The 23,090-nt window shown below is 44.6% G+C and overlaps 2 protein-coding genes and 1 long non-coding RNA gene across 3 annotated transcripts in view; 1 reads left to right on the forward strand and 2 right to left on the reverse strand.

The window, feature by feature from the left end:
• The window catches only part of LOC140216761 (uncharacterized), a 275,100-nt gene that overhangs the window by 82,273 nt on the left and 169,737 nt on the right, over nucleotides 1–23,090 (reverse strand). The gene's annotated exons all lie outside the window — the stretch shown is intronic.
• LOC126538461 (uncharacterized) overlaps nucleotides 1–23,090 on the reverse strand; it is a 146,377-nt gene that overhangs the window by 7,906 nt on the left and 115,381 nt on the right. The gene's annotated exons all lie outside the window — the stretch shown is intronic.
• Nucleotides 14,745–22,537, forward strand: LOC140216292 (uncharacterized). Its single transcript, XM_072286681.1, has 5 exons — nucleotides 14,745–14,749; nucleotides 18,647–19,249; nucleotides 19,357–19,580; nucleotides 19,663–19,667; nucleotides 19,706–22,537. Exons 1-5 carry the CDS (start codon nucleotides 14,745–14,747, stop codon nucleotides 20,108–20,110), a joined length of 1,242 nt encoding a protein of 413 aa, XP_072142782.1. The 3' UTR covers nucleotides 20,111–22,537.

Raw genomic sequence — 23,090 nt, forward strand, 5'->3', positions numbered from 1 at the left:
CGCACATGGCTGCACCGTTGCAAGTTTCTCGATTTCAGGTGCTTATATGCGCAGGGCTTTACGACAACAGACTGGGATCTCTCTATTTTTTCGATGAAGCAGATACAGTAACATTATAGCAAAATAAAACGCGAAATGCTGTTTTGACGTGCATACAGGGCTCGACTAAAACAGCGCGTGCACAGTAATCCAGCCGTCAGGCGAAATGCACGGCTATGTCTGACATCGTCGGTCCACACACTCTTAGTTGTCTTGCTTGACCACATCACACGGCACAAGTACTGCTGCGAACATCGCGAACCGGATGTGTTTCGCTACAAACATAAAGGGCGAAGACGGTGTTTCGACATAAACATTCGCAGAGCTGTGCCAAACCACAAATGACCTCCGCCCTTAAATATTGGTATGCGCGCACAGCACGGTCTAAAAACGTTCCTTTTACAGTGTAACACAACGATATAGCCCTTTGCTTAGGGAGACAAGTGGTCAAAACTGTGACGGCGTCCGGTAAACATCGTGCCGCATCCCACAAACCGCAAATGGTTTCAGGTTTTTAAAGGCATTTACCTATTAATTTCATCGCTAAACCGTATCGAGATCACTCAGATGAATCAAGCCACATGTCTAGCGATAAAAATAAGTAAAAACATGCTTAACTACATAAACAAGCTACTCCCTGACAAGCACACGACGGAGGTGCGGCGCAGCAAGAAGGGACTTACTTTTTGTCCAGACTTGTCAAAGCCACCAAACTGCGTGCGCAGTGGCACACAGCAGTTAACTGGCATGGCGCCAGGTCACAGTCGCCCGACAACAGCACGAAAAGGGACGAGTTCACCACAAACGTCGATTCAGTACGCCAAGCCGGTATCACGCACGTACCGAACGGGCGAAACGCACATGACTATTCATGCACAATTGCGGCCGCTGGCTGCTTTTTGTACACAAGTACAGATGGCGCTGCAGCGAATCTTCTTTTGCAACTCGTCTATTAAAAGCTATGAACCATCTAGCCCCACAACTTATTCTACTGCAGATTTGTTTAAATCGTAGACCATGAACTACTGGCATGTATTACAGGTGTAATCTGAAAAATACGAAATAATTTTTACAGTAGCAGGCGATTTCGAATGAGTAATCGTGTACGGACGACTTCGTGCAGTACGTATGGCGAGCGGTGTGGCCGGCCACAAGCGCATATGTGTTTTAGAGATTAATCAGTAAAACATTAAGGCAATGCATGAGGCAATTAATTTGACTACGCCTGCACATGCACCCAACGTCTTAATTAAGCAAGATAATTATTTTCTTCGGATGTAGTCAAAACGTACGTTAGAAACAAGTTCACGGATTATGCCAATGCACGGACACGTTACCATCGTGACGCTGTGCAATTACACTAAAGTATTCACAACTATATAAGCAATAATGCTTGCTCTAATGTTGCACTATTTCGGCAGGCAGCTTGATTCCTCAATTATACTATTACTTGTGCCTGCATTTAATTAATACCACGGCTTTCATTTTACTATTCATGTCATCCCCTTTATATGCCGTACTCCGAATCCCAGGAGGAGCTGGAAATTAAGAAGTCGAGCAAGAGAGTTCCCATGTCAAAATACAAATGAAAGTATGTATGTATTTATTGTATGTATGTACTTACAATTGTGTATTCACTGTATGTATTTACAATTGATAATCTTCGAATTGATTCAATTTTTCAGAGTCCCAAATACCATTGGTAGCGCAACAGCTCATCATCTCAGCATGAATCTTTGATATCTGAGTCAGAGCTGCAGAAAGAAATAGCTAAAAAATGTGGAAGGAGAAAGCACAGAAATTAGGAAAAGAAAATCTTATCTTGCTGGAGCAAGTGGCATCGCTGCAGCGGTGCCTAGAAAGCAAAATATTTCAAAGTAAGCGTAGTCACCTTGGCTTGAACACACTGAATAATACATACTGCCAGGAGTGTGTAAGAGAGACGCGCTACAAGAATGGTGTATACTTCGACACAAGCATACTCATAGTGTATTAATTATCGGCAGTGCATTAGGTATATTGGTACAATTGGCATGTCCGCATGTACATTTTGTTTCAGTAAAAGCTTCTCTTAAGAGACGGGAAAAGTTGCAAGAACCATAGGAAGAACTTACCTTCCCTTGGAAGGTAAGATCTTCCATTTAGCAATCAAGTTGAAAGGCTAAAGCCTACATTCCATATCAGATACAAGTCATATTGCTGACTTGTTTTAGTAGTTTTAATGATTAACTGTGTTAGGTGTTATGCTAAAATGAAACTCGTCTATTATAGTGGAAGGCATTCATGCCAAGCTGGAGCATGATGCCAAAGGCCATGGCAGGATGGGTGAGCTGTTTCATTTCCTCTATGCTTCTGGGACCATTTCTGGAATACTTATATTATTTCTAAGCTACTCTGTTTTCTTTAAAGTGTTTTGCTATACTTCATTCCAGAAGAAGCCATTTGTACCAGGCACGGTTTGTACATGCAGAGCTTTGGTTTGGCAGAAAAGATCTTTTTGCTTCTCTTTGTTTCATTACAGCCTCAATTACTGGGCCGCTAAACTTTTTATAATGACCTAAATTTCTAATATCTAACCACAATAATTTGATGCTTTTTCTGCAGAAACAGAACGCATAGTGCAAAGTCCAATCACACAAGGCAAGTGATTTCAGTTCCTCTCACATTCAGCTAAAAGCATTTTTAGGCAAATGAATATTCAGTAAACTATTTCCAGAGATTTGTACCTGTGTCATGTGGGCACTACTGAGCCAAAAGCCTTTGAAAAATGATCCTGAGGAAAGATAGAGAACATATGAACACATTACCGGTTGCAGAGGTCAGTCGCTATGGAATTCTGCTTCTGAGCACAAGTTCACAGCTTTGACTCCCGGCCATAGTGGTCGCATTCCGATTCGGACAGTAAAAATGCCCATGTACCGTGCTTTCGATGCACGCTAAAAAGCGGCCATGTGACCAAAATTAATCCAGAGCCCTCACTACTACAGCATCCCTCATGACCCCCTCCACAGTGAGCTGGCCCTAACACTTGCGTCCCCCTAATCTAAAGCTCTCTATTGAACCGTGCAATTTTAGGTGTTTTGAACACATAGGTTTAGTAGTGTGATTTTTAATTAACTAGCATGCACTCTGGGATTACAGGTGATAACTGGCGTTTTCATAACGACAACGCCCAGAGGGGTGACACACCTGGCATACTGAGTACGTTCGTTTATTCCTTTTCTCTCTGAACAATGCTTTCATGAATGCGAAAGTATTAGCATGAATTACACTGTTCTAGTGAACTCCATCAGGCTCATTTAATATTGCTTCTGCTGATATTTGCTGTGTGACAAGTACATTTGCTTTACTCTTACCTGAGTGCTCACATGCACTCTGTATCTAACAAATAAATGTAAATGCCTTGAGCCACCATCCATAAAGCAACTGATCAAATGCTTCATTTTTATGCCGAAGTAATTAGCAGAATTTTTTTTCTCTGCTCCTTAAATGTTGTATAGCTCAGCTTGTTTCTTATAGCAGCCATGCTATTTACTTGTGTCGAATGTAATGTAATTGTGTTTAGACAGCATTATTTCAATGTTAAGCTTGTTTTAAAACACCTATTTGCACACACAGTGGCATTAAAGGTGCCACAATGAATGAATGAATGAATGAATGAATGTTTGATGTCTTATGGCGCAAGGGCCAAGTATGGCCAATGAGCGCCATGTCCGTGTTAATGAGTTTGCAGTGAAATCATGAGTTCTATGAAGTTGGTGTGACGTGGCTGTAGAGGGGCCTTAAAAATGGTCGCGCTAAAGTGCGTAAAATCTGTATAATAAGATTATGGCGATGACTTATGACGTGTACTATGAACAATGAGACGCATTTAAAAAGAATGATATGTCTAAAAATATATCAGGTTATATAAGATATGCTAGAGCACTACTGCCTCCTTAGAGCCCTTGAAACACAAGGGCCTGGAGGCATGTGCTGTTCAAAACAATTATCGCAGCGGCAGGTGCCACAAAGATTTGATTGCGTTTATTCTTATCTAGTGCCTGAGAAAGTCTTTGTACACCTCCCTGATGGATCAGTGAGCACCATTGCACACTATTTTCACATTCCTTTTCATGTTTACTGGTTCAAAAGGTAATATTGGCATGCTAGCCTTTAAAACAGCCCATAAGGTTGTCACTGTCATAACGAGATGTGAAAAATGGATGCTGCCTTAAACCGTATTCGCCCATTTTGTATGGCAGTAGTGTTCATTTTACTTATGATTACATTGAAGTTTATTCCCTGATGTTCCAGTCACTGAAACGACCCACCGCCGTTGCTTAGTGGCTACGGTGTTGGGCTGCTGAGCACGAGGTCGCGGGATCGAATCCCGGCCACGGCGGCCGCATTTAGATGGGGGCGAAATGCGAAAACACCCGTGTACTTAGATTTAGGTGCGCGTTAAAGAACCCCAGGTGGTCGAAATTTCCGTAGTCCTCCACTACGGCGTGCCTCATAATCAGAAAGTGGTTTTGGCACGTAAAACCCCATAATTTAAATTTTCTTTTAATTTTTACCCATACTTTGCCACTTCTGCTATTACCTCCGTGGAGTTGTTAGTTTTCTTCTCTATTAGTTGCAGGTGTATCTAACACAGTGTTTTCACTTTAGCCTCCTTATTTGCCTTTCTTCACTCTCATTTCCACTTGAGAATTTTGAACTTTGAATGCCTACAACCTATATTAGGAAGTAGCCGCTAGCAACACTTGGGAAGCAGTGTTCTTTTTTATTTTAAGCATGAATGACATTGTCATTCACTGAATTTTGTGTGTAGTGCACAAATCATCACATGGCAATAATTTCTTTGTTAAAAGAACTATAGAAGACAGACTGGCAAAAATTACTGATATTTAATTTGGGATAAGTAAGTTGAAAATCCTGTATTTCTTTTTTTAGAATGCTTTTCTTCCCAATTAGATGTTTTACTGGAAAACATTTTGCAGCAGAAATTATGTTCCTGTGTCGTTCTTCCAAAAGACGTAGTGAAACTTGTGAGCCCACTTAGTGTCTGCAAAACTGAATGAATTGGTCTTATGTGTAAGATTAAATTGCCCAAATTATATGGAATTGTTTTATGTTAATTATTAAGCTCAAGGATGTAATTATTGCTTTGAAACATTCGTTCTATGCTTCCATATATGTAAATGTAAGCTTTCACACAGTGAACACACTAAATTAGAAATATGCCTGCTATCCATGCTTTTTGCGCATTAAAGGAACTTGCATGCTTTTGCATGTTTAGGAAATTGCCTTTCATTCTGTTTATACGGCATAATTTTCTCACCTATACTAGTAGCTACAGTGTACTGAAGTTGAGTGCCAAGGCAAGGGACCCGGAAGTTTTACGGGAATAACTACCCAAAATTACTGTTTATGGATCTGGCAGTGGGAGCGGTTCAGGAAGTGCACTGAAACTTGGAAATTAATATTCAGTGTGACCGCAGCATTCTGGAGTGAGGGTCTGCGCTGGAAGGAAACTATGAAATGTGTTAGCAACTAGTCAAACATTGTTTTAACCCCAGTGAGTGCTTTTAATGGTGCATAATGGGAAAGGACAACCAGTGACATCGATGCGAGCCTTCCGACTCTAAAGTTTGCTCTATGCATTCCTCTGTGTCATTTCATCAATGGCGAAAGAGCAGGCGCGTACGCAGTAATTTTTTTCGGGGGGGGCAACCATAGGTCTCCTTCCTATGCAAATTAGGGGAAGGGTACCTTTATTATGCAAATATGAATAATGCCCACCATTCACCCTAAAGACACATAAACCCGAAAAGAGAAATGAAATAAGGTGCATCTCACAGGTAGGCCTGTTAGATGCACTTCTCCTTTACATGGCAAACAAGGAACCACATCAAATGGACTCACGCTGGAAAGAACCGCAGGAAGAACACTGCCAAGAACAAGTAAACAAGTGAAAATGTAAACAAGTGAAAATGTAAATTAAAGATTTCTATAGTAGAATACATAGCAACCATGGCACATGAACCGCGCGGGGTTGTGTTACTTAACCAGCCAATCACAAAAGCAAACAAAATCATCGTCATGTGGCCTTTTCAACAATGCGTCATACTTGATAGATCCGGAGAGTCTGCTGTTCTTGAAGAGCCTTTTCATCGGCGGAAGCAATGACGTGTGCAACAGACATGGACAAAGTGTATGGGGTCTGAGCATTTCACTCTTCAAAAGTCTGCGGTACAGTTCGTTTCACTGCTGAACCCGTTTTACTCATGAAACTTCACTGCCAACTGCACTGAAACTTGAAAACAAATAGTTGCAGCAAAGCAAGCATTTTATACCTTTCAATTCAATAAAGAATTCGACTTTCGCCATTATACTTTAATTGGCAAGGGAAAATGTATAAAATTACGCACTAATAATTTTATTTTGTGGTTACCGCCTTATTTGCCTAACGGGAAAAGTTTGAAGTATGAATTATTTGCAGCCTCGCAGAGGAACAGTGGCTGGCGGTTATGAGGCCGTGGGCGGGGCTTCGCTGCATACTTAAGTTGCATCCGACTATAGTTTCGTTTTTTGAATTACCTCTAGAAGAATTATAGAGCAATATATATTTGCGGAACAATCACATTTCTTTTGGATCCCTCGTTTACTGCTCTACCAAGTGCCAAAACTGACTCTTATTGTTATTTGGGAAGTTTTGTAACGATGCGTGGCCGCCACTCCCGTGCAACCGCATAGAGCGCAGGACGCTGCGGTTCTAGACATGCTGCACCCACCGTGAAAGGTTAGAAAAAAGCCCACATAAGCACAGCAGAGAAGTGGCAACATCAGGCGGTTTGACTGATTACTGTACAAGCGTCTTTCAAGACACACGGAATTGTACCCCACTTCTGGCGGCGTTTACTCTACTTCATTTTTAAATAAAAAGATGTGTACCCATAATTATTTTATTTTATTTAAATTTGTTAATTTTCGCTTTATTTTCCTCTTTGGCTGTTGCCTTGGCTCTCTCCCTTAGTAGACTGTTTAATTTCTCAGCTCCTTGTGACTTGTTTCCAGTCGCCAATTTTGCACGAAGAGTGCTGTACAATTAGGGAGAAACCAGATGACGTAACGCATGACAGTCATATTGCTTATGGGTTTAAGGGTTATTGCAGGGTTTCATGATTGACGCTGCTTCGCACTATTTTATTTTCCACTTTATCTAACCCATATCGCGGGTATATTGTTCCGGTTCGCCAGCGTTGCGGCGAGCCGCCATGCGAGGAAATAATGCAGCAAAGCGAAAAGTTAAATGCAATTGGTGTTTTCTCTGACTGCAACTCGTTCCACGAGCATACAGACCAGCTGACTAAGAAACGAATCCCTTTCCTGGTCCATGTATCAGTATTAACAAAGAATGTTGAACTAACCACGCAATAGTGATGCACGTGACTATTGAATAGATGGTGAAAACTAAAGGCATCTCGAATTCATCGCGCAGGCACCGAATCTATGAGAAAACTGGCCTTCACACCCCAAGAGATACCGATAACTACCATCATCCAAAAGGAGTGAAAAAGGCAGCAAAATGACACTTTAATAGCTGTCAAATCTCAAAATTCATTTGGCGGTGATTTAGGAATGTTTGAGGAGTGGTGGCGGGGAGGGGGCGGGCAGGGCCCCCACCACCTGGGTTCGTGCCTGCAAGAGAGGAATACTTAATGTGCTGGAACAAGCTTAAATGGAACCTGGCCTTTACACAAGCAAAATAGTCTTGCAAATCACCAGATGCTAACTGCGAAGGCCTGCAGTTACCATGCTGATGGTGCAAAACAAGCTGACAAGAATTAAAATCAGAACCCAGTTGAAAATGACAACAGAGGTTGTGTTCAGTACTACAGAAATTTCTGTTGTACAACAGGATTTTTCTGTAGTAACTACAGATTCCTGATGGAGCGACAGACTTTTCTGATGTACAACAGACATTTCTTGTTGTGACTACAGAAGTACAGTCTGTCGTATGTCTGTTGTTACAACAGAAAGCTGAAGCTCTACAACAGATTTTTGTAGTACTACAGAAAAATTTGTCATCACTACAGGCACCCTGTTGTCCCAACAGAAATGTTCCTGAAGTAACCCGAAATACTTCTGTAGTGCTACAGAGAGCTGTTGAAATACTACAGAAACCTATTGTGGCAACAGGCCCCCAATTGTCACAACAGAAGTGTTCCTGAAGTAATGCGACCAACTTCTGTTGTACTACAGAAAAATGTACGACAGAAACCTATCATTGCAACAGGCCCCCAGTTGTCATAACAGAAGTGTTCCTGAAGTAATGGACAAACTTCTGTTGTACTACAGAGAACTGTTCCACAACGGAAACCTATCGTCGCAACATGTACCCAATGATGACAACAGAAGTGCACTGAAATTGTGCGATGCGACAAGCTTCTGTAGTGCCCAGTTGAAAATGACAAGAGGAATTCCTGTCGCAACTACAGAAATTCTGTTGTACGACAGAAGTTCTTGACATTTCTTAATTGAGTGACATTTCTGACGTTACGACAGAAATTCTGATGTCGCAACAGAAGCATTCTGTCGCGAAGGCCAATAGTTATGAAGTCGCAACAGAAACGTTCTGTCGCGACAACAAGAGTTCTGAAGTCGGAACAACAGCTTTATATCCTGACAGCGACTCCGACGTTACGACACCAATTCTGACGTCGCAGCAGAAACATTCGGTCGCGAGGGCCAAGAGTTCCGAAGTCGCAACAGAAGCGCTTTCCGTCGCGGCCCTTTAAAATTGTATGTTAGTTTCGCATCGGTGGTGTACACTGTACTTTTCTCTTGCGCAGTATTCAATCGCGCTTCTCTGAAGCCGGCAATGCTGATGGCACCAACACCGGTATTAAAGTCGACGTGGCGAATAGTTATAATTGTGCCGTGGCGACGCGGCACCAGCAACGCCTTACCGGCCTCCTCAAGATCGGCCGCTGATCAAAATCATACCATCTGCGGGAATGGCTGCGTATCCGTTTCATTTTTTTTTTTTGGTAAGATGTGGCACACAGGCCTGTGGACTTACATGTGCTGTTACACTGACACATTAGTTAATTTCCCAGGAATATTTCACAAGCTTATGCGAAGCGGAAAAGAAGATTTGGGTTGTTCCACAAAGTTGCGTGAAAAGCTGTCTCGTAGGGTCTCATTAATCTGGTACAGTGCTGCCGTGAGAAGCCAGTATGCTGTCAGAAAGAACTCTCATCCACGAATGTTTATGTAGCTATTTTGCATTGAACACACGAATTATATGCGCGCTCAAAAGTGTAAAGAACGAGAGACAACTGTCGAAACTAGCAGTAATAACCCTAAAAGTCAACGTTGTCTATTTCTGAATTTCTTATTTAATATGGATATCGTACATCAAAATCGATGTTCTAGCACTCCACGATGTACCTGTCGATGGTACGAACACTCTTGCTCTTCTAGAGATGCGGCACTTGACGCGGTGGATAGCGGATCTTGGCTCTTAAAATGCAAATGTAAACATCAGCGCATCAGCACGTCGTACTATTGACATGGCCAAAATGTACACTCGAAAAGCATGTCAGGAGTGGTGCCTTGGGGAAATCATTGTTTCATATGCCGGAAGCCGGAAACTATCGAACATGTTTTCTTAGATTGTTGGGAAGCCCTCTTCTTTTGGGACATTCTCCAACGCACGATTAAAAAAGACTTACCGGTTGATGCTTTCGGAATTAGATTTCTACCCGTCGAGAGTGAAGACGGGGTTCCTTTTGACATGATTATGATATTGGGCCTGCACAGTATTTGGCGATCCAGGATGGCGGTCAGCCACGCAGATATTGATGCCAGGCCGATAAGACAGTATTTTTGTGAATCTGTTAGCAGAGCTATTGAAGGATACAAGATACAAGACCCAGTGCCTGAGTGGCTTCCAAGAATGGAAGCTTTGCTACACATGCGTGAATTTTAATCTCATCACGTAACCCCAAGTGAGGGTGACGTATTTTTAGCATACGTGTTGTGTTCTTCGCGCGGACTGATTTTGTAAACTGACGTGTTGAAGTCGGCAATAAAGAAAAAAAAAAAGAGTGGTGCAGTGGTAAGATGCCGGCCTCGGAATCGTGAGGTCGCAAGTTCGAATCACAGGCGGAGACGTTATTTTCTTTTTTCTTTACTTTTATATTTCTCTTTTTTGTACTAACAAATTTACATAACCTTAAGGAGGTCTCTGTCAATATTTAATTATTGATCAAGAACTACAGAACTTTCTACTACAGGACATCACACTACAAACAACAGAACTACAGACAACAGAACTACAGGCAACAGAACTACAGAAACAACGTCCCAACATACGACAGACTGTGAAAATTTCCTGTTGTGTTTTTCAACTGGGAAGGAGACAAGGTAGCTATGAATCTTGAGAATTTTTAGCTCTGCTCATGTTTTTTGTAAGCCCTGCAGGCATTTCAATTTTTCTCTGGACCCGTGTTATTGCATTTCCTTTATATACCAACAAGCATATGAGCAAATCTTCTTGCAATATTTTCACCTAAACTTTCTACAATTATTCTTAACATAGTTGGTTATTCAATGAACTGCCAAGATTGTGTGACTTTTTATAAGTCTCCATTTTAATGCACGGCATACCTATCGGAAGAGCACATCTTTATGATGGTGGATGGTGACATGCTTAACGGATGCAGGAGAACAGTTCATTACAAGTGCAGCGGAGTATGAAATAGTTTTGACAGTCAAGCACTGTTATTGTACATGTCTATAAACTAGGTTTTACTGTATTTCTCTTTCTTTTTTGCACAATATGCCTAATGACAATTCACTATTTCAGTAGACTCCGTTTCTATGCTGGAGTGCATGGAACTGCTACACTCTTAGATAAGTTTACACCCTTTGGGTTATATTTTGACCCCAAACAATAATCATCTGTGTCGCCCGTATTTCCTTTCTTTAACACTGCGAGCCCGGTACTTCCTAGTCACGAACGGCTTGCGCTTTATAAGCTTGACAAAGCATTCTCGACAGGAAACCGCAGAGTTTTCAAGGGAGGAAACGCAAGCAAGGCAGACGACGATTATCGTTATGGGACAAGATAAGCCTCAAAGGGTGTAAACTTTTTTAAGAGAGTAGACCTGTGTCACACGGCCACTTTCGATCTCGATCAAGTCACATCCGCATCGAAATTCACTACCCCGATGGCTTCCCTCCCGCAGATACCGCAAAGGAGCCATTCACGACCGAGAAATTCTATCCCGATCGAAAATGTGTCGTACACTCCAAAGGGTGTAACTTTGCCTGCACTCTAAAAACAGTTGCACCCTTTGGGGTGTATATTTGTCCCACAACAATAATCGTCATCTGTCTTTCCCGCGTTTCCTTTTTTTAACGCTGCGAGCCCGGTACTTCCCAGTCACGAACGGCATGCGCGTTATCAGTGTGACGCAGCATTCTCGACAGGAAAGTAGCGAGCGCCGAGTTTTCAAGAAAGGAAACGCAAGGAAGGCAGATGACGATTATCGTTGTGGGACAAATATACACCCCAAAGGGTGCAAACTGTTTTTAGAGTGTGAGAGTGTACACTCTAAGGAAAGTTTACACCCTTTGGAGTGTATATTTGCCACACAACAATAATCGTCATCAGTCTTGCCCACATTTCCTTGAAAACGCTGCGCTCGTTACTTTCCTGTTGGGAATGCTATGTCATGCTGATAACGTGCGTGCCGTTCGTTACTGGAAAGTACCGGGCTCGCCGCGTTAAAGAAAGGAAATGCGTACAAGACAGATGACGATTATCGTTGTGTGGCAAATATACACCCCAAAGGGTGCAACTGTTTTTAGAGTGTAAGAGTGACGATTATTCACTCTAAGAACAGTTTACACAATTTGGAGTGCCCCTTCTGCCACACAACGATAATCGTCATTTGCCTTGATGCGTTTCCTTTCTTTAACACTGCGAGCCCGGTACTTTCCAGTAACGAACGGCACGCGCGTTATCAGCATGATAGCATTGCCTGTTACTTTCCTGTCGGGAATGCTATGTCATTAGACAGTTTTAGCAGAGCGTTTGCTTGCGCTCCGCTCCGCACACTTTTCACGCGCACCGGTGGCTGCACAGAATGCATTGATTTCGCTTATTTAACAAGAGCGTCTTCCAGAGATGCCACAGACGTGCTCTCAGCTTGGCGGTAAAACGATTACGAAAGCAACTACATGCTCCCTGACGCACCGCTAAATCAGTTTCCTAGCGGAACGTGGTCAGCGTCCCACGTTCCGCTGCCGCTATGTGTGCTGTGCGCACGCGCGTCAGTGTTCCCAGTAGCGTTTTGCTGAGCGGCTGCGTGACAATCGTTGTGATATTCCGGTCTGAGCGGAGCGGACCGTAAACGCTCTGCTAAAACTCTCTATTCTGATAACGCGCATGCTGTTCGTTACTGGAAAGTACCGGGCTCGCCGCGTTAAAGAAAGGAAATGCGGACAAAACAGATGACGATTATCGTTGTGTGGCAAAAGGGTGTAATTATGCTTAAGAGTGTATGCTAGCCACCATACCCTTACTATAAACATATCTGTTCTGTAAAAAAAAAAAGTTTAACATAGCGATTTTCGTCTGGCGACAACAACAACAAAAAAAAGTCGCTTCCAAAGATTGTGCGCATCTATAGCCAAGCCGATCCATGCCTAAAACTTCCCAAAATGGCCGACTGCATCGTCGACATCGTTAATACACTCTAATCTATAGTGTACTAGAATAGTACATTATACTCTAATTGTTCACTTGATTTTTCGCTGCATTGGAAATGCAAGCGGTTACTTTCGCCGAATGAAATGTCTCGACGCATTTCAGCGCCCGTCTTGTGCTTCTGAAAAACGCTTGCGGTATTCGTGTGAACAGACAGGCAAGTGGACGTATTTATTCTACAGTTATTGAACCGTTACTTATCGATACATCGTGAAGTTAGCCTACAAGCTGTCAAAAGCTCCGTCTTAGACCTTGTGCAGCGTACTCTCAGCTCAATGCGAAATTCTTGACTGCGTTCTCGAGTTTTGTTTAACGGTAATGAGAAGGAGTTAGATAATGCACATAGGCAAGGTTTTGTCTGGTCTTGCAGGAGTCCCAGGTGCTTTTTCCGCCGCGTACACTGTCGCAATCGTTACACGTCTGAGGAACCAGACTGGCGGCGCATAGGTAAAGCCGGCTGCCAGTGCAAGCCACAGTCCCCTACCTTGTCGCTATAAAGAGCAAATTTGTGCGTGTACTAAGTGTACGCAACGTTTCTTTGTTTAGTATAATTTGGCGGTGCATCCAGCAGACAAAATGTGGATCCCGTACTGCTCCGTCGGTTTGGACTCGGCAATGCCTCCGCGTGGCGGGCGCGTTTAAGAGGAAGTTTTAGCTCGGGTGTTCCAATCTAAATACATGTAAACGGAGTATTCGTTTTTCTCGGCAACCACTGCACCAAATTTGACGAGGTTCGTTGCATTTAAAACAAAACCTTAGAATCTAGAATTTCTGCTGGGTACACAAAAGATTTAAGCGAAACAATTGAAGCAAAGCGGGGCATGGTGCTTTCAGTGCCCAATTTTTTATGGAACATGTAGTTTTCCATTATAAAGGGGACTGTAATGCGATGTCTTTAAGTAGGGGGTTGTCTTATGTTCAGAGTCGACTTATGTTTCAATATGAACGGGAATGAAGTGTTACGCAATTCCTTTAACAAAATTTACCTCTGCTGTTTAGTTTCCATATTGTGCGTAGAAGCAACAGTGCGTGCACTTTCAGCTGCTCAGTTTATCTTCAATGCTGCACTCATTTTGTAGAGTTCATCACATGTGCATTTGCAACACATTGGCGGAGGCAATACGAACTGCATTTCTCGCTAGCTGGAGAAGTCGGAATGGCAATGCATCTTGGAGAACAAGACTCGAATTGTCAAAGTCTGGTGGTAAGTCTGAAGTAATATATTTTCATTTATATTTGGTGTTAACTTTCCAGCGCAAACTTTCTATCCTATTGAAGAAACATTTAGCCCCCCTGTTTGGCCTGTTTCTTTAGGGCCTTTCATCAGGCCCCTAGCAAGTTTTAGTTTACACTGCAAGTTAAAGCTTCTTGAGGGCTGAATACAGCCATGGGACATAATTACTTTTCAAGCTGGTTATTATTGCCTCCAGGCATGTTACGAACATGAAGGATGTTATTTATTTAATAACATAGGTTTAAATAACTGGCATCTTTTTAAATATCACAGTCATACGTAGACAGGCTAAGAGCTGCATCTCCAACAAGTAAACATCTCATGTTCGCTATGGTAAAAACTGCATTTCATTGCCTGAACGCAGAGGTGAAGATAGAGTTATGTGTAGTAGACTAACAGTCCTGCTGCATCCTGGATTTTCATGTATTAATGAGGAATTCAAAACAAACTTCAAGGTTGCTTCCTGCTGTTTGTGACGATGCAGAGGTCTAGATCAATTTAGTGTGAAATTTCTTGAAAGTAGATGAGAAGAATATGAGTGAACCACTTTCGACAGTTCCACATGCATCGGACTTCATATCCACGATGAATGTTTTGAGTAAGGACTTCAGGCTTCTGGCATTGCTTTACCGAAATAATCTTTTAAACTGGTTTATTATTTGAGGAGACAGAAGAAATTGAATGCCCTCTTACCACACCACCATGAGGTGAGTGTGACTGCCAACAGAGACACTCTCTCCCTCTGCCTCGAGTAGCATCCGCAAGCGACGTTCCTTCCTCGCCTTGTCACAAACTTGAGCCGAAGAGCCACATCGGGTTCACGTGACTAGCACCACCCGCTTTTTTTTTCTTATCCAGTTTTGTTGCGTGACACATTTCCCACCGTGGCATTGCGCATTCTGAATTGGGCGATTTACCGAAGTAATGCGTCATGGCGAGCGACACTTTGAAGACTGTGTTTTGCGTCGCACTGTTTGTTTGTGTTGCCTTGACTCTGGCTGGGTGTGGCACTTTCTCGAGAGGGAGGAAAGTGGTGTTTCATTTGAAATTTCAGCTGTCTGTATGACATGCACAGATTTGTCATGAATACCTGTGTCATGTGCTGTAAGGCTGTAAACTTAAGAACAGCATTAAATACATTCTCTTAGTGGTGAATGAACATGCAACGCATACTTATCTTTTGTGCACAAAGAAAATAGGAACAGTGTACAGCGTTCCCACTTCTGCGTCAGTCTGATAAAAAGGCCAACAAGGAGTGATACTGCACTAAATCAAGTATCTTGAAATTTGGAGACATCCTAGAGATGCTTCTGCAGCAGACATGATTGACCAGAGAGGTTAACAATGTACAGCTGCTTGCGGTGACAAAATGCACACCACCATCAGCTTTATGCCATGCTACAATTCTATCGAAACCGCCTAAAATTCTTGCAGCTTTTTAGGAAAGGATTAGTGGCACATAACAGTGTGCCTTTTTTTCCTGTGTTTTGAATGTATATTTTGCTCCCACGTAGCTGGTGTGACTCAAATGTTTATAGTCCTGAAAGCTTGTTTGCTTTGTTATGAATGTTACCAAAAACTTGCGTGTGCAAGCTTACCCCTGCCCACACTGAACGCAGACCCAGTGAGTTTATTTAGTATAGAAAGCTAAAACAATGTAGTGGCTGCACTATTGTTATGAATCTGTCGTAATTATAGATGTTGCTGATTTTATGTAGTGCCTGTTTTCATCACTCAGGATATCACCCAAAATGCTAGGAGGCAAAAAAAATGTATATAATGTTCACAAGATACGGTTATGTGATGAGTAGAGACTGGGTGGTGGCAGCCGATTGAGGGAACGAGCCCGCCTGCGGATTTTGCAACCACAAGAGGTTCAAGTAGATTTTATCGCATTAAAGTGCAACAAGTGACTAGAAAAAAAAAAGCCTGGGCATGTCATCAAAAGATACCATTGGGAACAAAAGTCTATGGATCTACACGCACCATGATGTGCCCAAATATTTTTTCTTACTTGCCATGTTGGCATACACTGGTCCACAGTCAAGTTGCAGAATGGGGCGGGCCCTCCATTTCATTCCTAATTGACAGAGTTGAGATCTCTCAATTCCACTCTTTTTAACTCCCCAGAATGCCAAGAGTTGTACCATTCCTCCAACTTTAAATGAAATTCTTACTATAGTTGTTTACTAGTTGTGCCTTTCAACAAAAAACTTATTTTTGGAGTTCTAACATTGGAGATAATGCTATGCTTCTTTAACGAGAACAAATTTGCTTTGTGACCTTTTATTCTTGCAGTGCGTTGCTAGCTGTATAATCTCTCTCAAATCTACTATTTTTGATAATACATACATGTTACCTGCGCAAGTTTAATTCATGAATAAATAATGTGATTGCAGAATATATTCAGTAATGTTAATCTATGATGGCATCAGTTGGGCAGATGTAGTTGGAATGGAACTGGCACACAGTCCTGTAGCGCTAAACCTTCACTTAGAATAAGACTGCAAAAACAGGTATCTTTGCCAATTACTCTAAACTAGACTAGGCCAAATTTTTTTACATTTATAAGTTTTTACTGAATACTGGCTCTTTCAGTATCTGCCTATAGGTCACTATCTCTGCCATGGTACTTGCCAACAAAAGAAAGAAAAAGAAGAGATGTCTCAGACGCTCCTATACCTTACAAGAGAAGCGGCGCTTGTCTTGACACGACGGGCGAGTGCCCACCGGCAGACGAGGAGGCTGCAGGTATACAGCGGGATGGAATGCCCAGTCCACTTACAGAATTGTTCATTTTCGAGCTTAAGCGACCTTCGGAACTGTGGTCACTGCAGAAGTTTAAGCAAAGGAACATTGCTTGTTACCAGACCGCAGAGTTTGCAATTAAGTAAACGCCGCCTCTTGTGTTAACGAAAATGGTAGTGTTCTCCATTGGAGAAGAAATTCCCAGCTGCTGCTGGGAACCCACGGCCTGCTTGAGGACCTCGTGAAGGATATAGGTGCCTTGCAGTAATCATTACTGATTGACGAAAGCACTTACGTAGCAAATGAAAAGCAGCTCGTCGTCATGGTTCGCTATTTCAGCATCTCACCAAAAAAGGTGGTGTCCATGTTCCTGGGACTGTTCACGCTGGAGGGTTCAAGTTTCCAACAGATTGCACAAGGCCTTCTAGATGTCTTGACCAGTGTTCGTCAGGATTTCATAAGGTGTATTGGAATTGGAACCGACGGCTGCAACGTTATGGTTGACCCTTTGCAGACACTTTGCAAAAGTACGCCACCTGCCGAGTAAATCGAGTTTCGGTTTCGGTTGCGAAAAGCATCCTGGGAATGAATCCGCCATGTTGCGGAGGAGCGCGGGCCGCGCCGGAGCGCCGTAACCGCCGTAACGAGGTCAAGTTGGTTCTTTATTCTATGACGAGCTGCTGCTGTAAGTTGGAGTTGTCAGGTGTCACTTGGACGCTCATTTCGACATGAGCGACGTCGTTTACCCGGTACACGGTTGGGAGAGAGACTTGTGCCTCCCGCCACTCCGGGAGACGGCAATCGGCAGTTTTGTTTCGACGAAGACTACGAAGGGCCGGCGAAAGGCGTACAAGTTGGTGACAGGGAGCTACGTTGTTGCCTCTACAGTCTCCGCGAACTACTCCTGCAAAACGCAAGTTTTTGCGGCTGAATGAAGCCAATTGCATAGATAACATCAGTAACAGCGCCGAGAAAGCCTGCAAGGCCAATACATTGGTGCGCACAAGTATTCGGCATGTTGGGCAGCGCTTACTATCTCCTGCACCCCGCGCGCTTGTTCGGAACCATGTAGTAGGCTATCTGAATGAAAGGCGATTAATTTAACCGAATTTGGTCATTCAATGTTTGCAATGTGGCAATAGTTAGTTGGTGTAGTACTTGTAGCTTTATACACGGTGCATGAACGCAGGCTCGAGCGGTAAAGAACCACGTTGTTAAGGTGAATCGCTTACCAGGGTTTTACGCTCGCGGAACCGTTAAGCCGCTTGCTGATTACTAAACCGCAAGATACTTTATCTCCCGAAAAAAAGGCGGTTGTCCCGCTACCATCTGTTAAAAAATTTTGGCATTTTCTTCGTAAATCTGCACTAAAAAATGCTCGTGTTTCTTCTTCGCCACAACGCAGTTGAATGATGAAGCCTGTAAAGAGGGGTAAGAAACCCAGCGTCTGATTTTACTCGAAAAATGTGGTGGGCGCCGTGTCATTACGAAATTCAGGTATCACGTTTTACAACATTGCTTGATGTCACAGCGTGTGTCTGACTACGTTAATCAACTTTGCCCCCTCAAGAGCACTTATGTGTCATTCATCTGCCCTGCAGCGAAGCAGACCTATCGGCTTCGTGTTGGACGTAAATCTGATTATGCACGATTGCATAAGCTCGCAGTTGAAAAGCCATGCTACATCACACGCCCACACTAAAAAATTGCGTGTTTCCCAACGAGCCACGGTCCACTGCGTATATAAGGGGTATCCCCCCACCTCCCCCGATTGGTAACAAAAGGTCGCGTGCTTCTCATCGCAGTTGAACGATACCAAACTTATAAAGAATTTCGCGTGGCAATCAAGCATAAAGCGGGACTGTTGTACATTTGTACTCACTTCGTTTCAGGGCTAATACCATCTTTGTGAAGGCCAGCTGCTACAGAAGCCAACGAAATACCCTCTCACCATATACAGTCAAGGCAGCGTTGTCGTTTCAGGGAGACATACTTGGCGGCCTTTGTGAGTGCGCTGCTGGCAAGCACGCATGTAACCATTTGCAAGCTGTGCTAAAGTTAGTGGCATTACTTCAAGTCAAAGGATACAATGAAGCGCCAGAGCATCTCTCATCCACAGATTTACCGCAGCAGTGGAGAGTGCCAAGGACCAATCCGCATCGCGGAACAAGTCTGCAGCAGGTAGACTGGCGGAGAGTAGGGGAGGGCGGGCAAGACTTGCCCCGCACCTCTCGCCTGTATAAAGACATTGCTGCTAACGAAGACCCGAAGCAACAGGAGGAAGACATAAAGGCCTTTGCCGATGCATTGAAAGAAATTAATGGTATGCAGGAGTTCGCCAGCTTTCTCGAAGCTGGGCAAGTGCGGAGCTGTTTACGGGCGCTTTCACTGTTCCACAATGGAAAATACCTGACACGCTCGATGGAGCCTCTGCAGCATTTCTTAAGGAACTATACTTAGTTTTATATTCTGTATTCATGAAACATTGCCTTAATTTAGGCTCTAACAATCAATTGTTTAAGCTCCTGCACATTAACGCATAAAGTATGCGCCATTGAAATTCATTTCAGGGTATATGCATCACCCCAGCGGAGGCGCAGGACCTAGAAAGGACGTCTAGGAAGCAAAGAAACAGCCTAACATGGCATCAAGGACGTCTTCACCGCCTTACTGCATCCAACTTCGGTTTGGTCCTGCACCGGAAGAAGTGGACAAAGAAAGGCTTGATTAGTCTGACGACTCCGAGGGACCTGTCACACGTTCAGCCCGTCAGGTACGTCCAGGCATGGTGTTACTGAAAACATTTCGCGAATGCACTTTCGTCCTGGACATACACTCGAATTCCTGAAGGTTCACTAAATTCCTTTTCCAGGTACGGCATAGCTAACGAGAAAGACGGCCTCATGAGGTACTAGGATACCTTGACAACTGCGGGACATCCTGTTGAAGTATTCAACTGCGGCCTTTTTGTCGACCCGTCCAGGCCATGGCTTGGAGCATCGCCTGACGCCCTAACCTTTGACCCTTGTGAACCGTTTCCATGGGGGACAGTAGAGGTGAAATGCCCGTACTCCCTCAGACATGCCACCAGAGAGGTTCTCCTTTCGGAAAACTTCTTCGTTGCATTTGATGAAGATTGCCGACCTGAACTGAAAGTTTCCCATGAACACTACAAGCAGGTGATTGGACATGAGGATAACTCGCACACAGTAGGCAGACTTCGTTGTCTTCGGAGCGCACTTTATTATAGTGCAGCGCGTGCGCTTTGCCGGAAAAGAGTGGAACGACATGGTTCATGTGCTAGACAATTTTTATTTTGACACTTCGTTCCCATTCTTCGTACACCAGGTGAAAACATGAATGTTGCATGAAGAGCTAAACATTTATGCAATAAAGACAAGTAAGCTTTTGTAATAAACAAATCCATTTGTAAGAGTTAGCAGCAATAAAGCAAGTTTTCCCACCAGTCACTCACTTTCGGTGATCAAAGGGCATTGCATATTGCTCAGCACGGCACACACTGACCATACCTGGTTAATCAGTGGACGCAGGGAAAGTGGTACTGCCCTATCAAGGATGTGGTAGCACTTGATGCGTTGTATTCGCCTTTCGACGTGAATGCGGAGTGAAGCGATTTCTTGTGTCCGCTGCACGTCGTCCTCCTCAAATTGTTTTTGTGTCAAGAAAGGTGGCAGATTCAGGCCGACCCCTTTTTCTTGAAGTAGATCCTTGATCTCAAAGCCCTTGTTGGCCATGACAGTGTCGCCGGGAGCAAACTTTAAGTCCAGAAAACCACTTCTGATCACTATTTCGCGGTCGGAGAGCGACCCCATGAAAAGTTATGATGTGAACGTAAGACCATTTGGTGCCACGCCAATGAGGGCCTTAAACGTGTTCGCCGACTTGTAAGTTGAGTACGTACCTGACTGCAAAACGAGGGAGCTAGGTACTTCACACTTCACCTCTGTGGCATCGATGATCACCCTTGTGCTTGGGTAAAGCTCCCGAAATGCAGTAGGCATGTGCCTGTCATTCTTACTGCGTAGCACCCACAGAGTAAGTTTTCCCAGCTGGATGTACATAAAATTTATCCAACCAGAAAACACTCTTGACACTGTACTTGCAGAAACACCGCAAATATGCCCGTGATGCAGGTGGAAAAATCCAGTTTTCAATTTCATCAGTGTGAGAAAAAGTTCTTCCGCAGGTTCAAGCATCCGTGGGCGTCCCTTGACGTCCGCAGGTGTGCTTTCACTTTCCAAGTATTGGCCTCGAGCTCCACCACTGGAAAAGCTGGCGCCACCGTCGGCGTGACGTGCTATTAGAGATCACGTGGACATAGCGGCCGCGTCGGCTGCTTCGAGAGCGCCGAAGCGAGCTGAAAACGAGAGTTAAAATTCCCTCGTACGCTGCGGTCCTCACTTAGTGGCGAGATATTCCCGCTTCGAGTGTCTCCTTTACAACGCTTGAAAGCACTAGAATGGGTAGTGGCTGCCTTTGAAGGCGCGCAACATGGTAGGCTACTGCTCGGTGCCGCAGTGCCGGACGTACGCAACGGAGCCCGGTGTCAGCCTTATTCACACGTAGCCGCAGGACAAGAAGGTGCGAGAAGCTTGGCTCGCGAAACATAAAACCGACAAACACTCATCGGCTACAACTCGGGTATGCAGCAAGCACAGACGCGAGGAAGATTTCTGCTACGGCGCCGGGTCTGCGATGTTCGGAAAACGCGCGCTGAGACGCTCGCCCGAGTCCGCTGCCCGACTAATGTCATGATGGTTTGGTCTATGAACTTGTCGATGCTATAGCGCCGAACAGCACTATGTGCCATGCAGCAGGAGAAGGCTGCACTGCTTCACGAACACCTACGCGACCGCCCACTAGTCTACACTGACGGCTCTGTCTCCAGTGACGGCTCCGCTGCTGCTGCGTGCACGGCACCGGACATTTCTGCGTCCCGGCAGTGCAGTCTCCGTTTCCCTGCCTCATCGACAGTCGCCGAACTCGCGGCCATCTACCTTGCGGCTGACCTTCTTCACCAGTGCGGTGTCTCGTCTGCTGCGATCCTGAGTGACTCGCGCGCGGCTCTGTGCATGCTGCGGAAAGACTATGCCGGTGTCCCACTTGTGCAGCGCGTGGGATCGAAACTGCCCCACGTCGTAAATCAGGGCTGCGACTTGGTTTTGCAGTGGGTCCCCGCGCACATTGGCCTGCCCGGAAACGAAGCAGCCGACGCCCTTGCGAAGCAAGCTCTCGCGGCTCGCTTCCCCCTCGCCATCTCCGTCACTCGCTTCGACGTGGCCAAGACGGCCATACTGCGCACCCTCCGCGCGAATCATCCTGACTCACGTGTTGCTGCGGGGACGCCCCCTCGCCTCCTCCCCCGCGCCGGCCTCTCCCGCTGGGATCGCTCCTTTCTCCTGCGGCTGCGCGTCGGCTGCTACAGCACGGCCGCCCGATTGCACAGACTGCACGGAACAGGCAGCCCCGCGTGTACGGAATGCGGCGAGGATGAGACACTGGAACACCTTCTCCTGAGTTGCCCATCCTTCGACGTTGAGCGCACCGCGCTCTGTGTTTCATATCGCCGAGTCGGACTACCGTGCAGCACGGAGGGTGATCTCCTATTTCCCGCAGCCCCCGCCTCCATCGCCAAGAGAGCGCTTGCTGCCCTCCTTGGCTTTTGTGACGAGACTCAGCTGAGAGCGCGGCTGTAAGCCCCGCTTTACTTCTTCAACCTTCTTGTTTTTTTTCCCCGCTCTCTTTCATTCTCTCTCTAATCTTTTTCTCCCCACTCCCCTTACCCCGTGCAGTGCTGTTGAGGTGCCCTCCCTTGAGAGACAGTTACGGCACTGCACTTTTCTCTTCCTTTCATCTTAAAATCACTACCACTACGAGAAATAATATGGAAACGTCCAAGAATATAGAAGAAAAAAAATTACCGACGATTACGTTACTTCCTAATGCGAAATTTGAGCGCAGCAAATAAGCTGTTTCACCTTTTCGATAGATTGAGGCAAAGAAATCGAGCAACACATGTATGCGCTATCACAGAATTTTTTTTTTATTTTTCACACGTATTCCTTTAACAAAGACTCCACTAACAGTTCTTGACAGTCATGAAGGAAGCTTTGTGGTCGGAGAAATAGACTGATATATGTTCGACTTGGTACACCAATGCTTGATTCTCAAAGACGAGATCTATACAAGTGCCTCGCGAGGTTGTCACAGCCGTGGGACGCGTTACGAGCGAGAGGAACGGGATGTTCTCCCGCATAAGTGTTAGGAAATTGCTGTTTG

The sequence above is a fragment of the Dermacentor andersoni genome, chromosome 3 (genome assembly GCF_023375885.2).
Source record: "Dermacentor andersoni chromosome 3, qqDerAnde1_hic_scaffold, whole genome shotgun sequence".
NCBI classification, from domain to species: Eukaryota; Metazoa; Arthropoda; class Arachnida; order Ixodida; family Ixodidae; genus Dermacentor; species Dermacentor andersoni.

What these genes read in the sequence shown, in the direction of transcription:
- LOC140216292 (XM_072286681.1), top strand. An exon ending in TTCTTAAGGAACTATACTTA is followed by an intron (nt 19,250 to 19,356) that starts GTTTTATATTCT and finishes TTGAAATTCATT; the next exon opens with TCAGGGTATATGCATCACCC.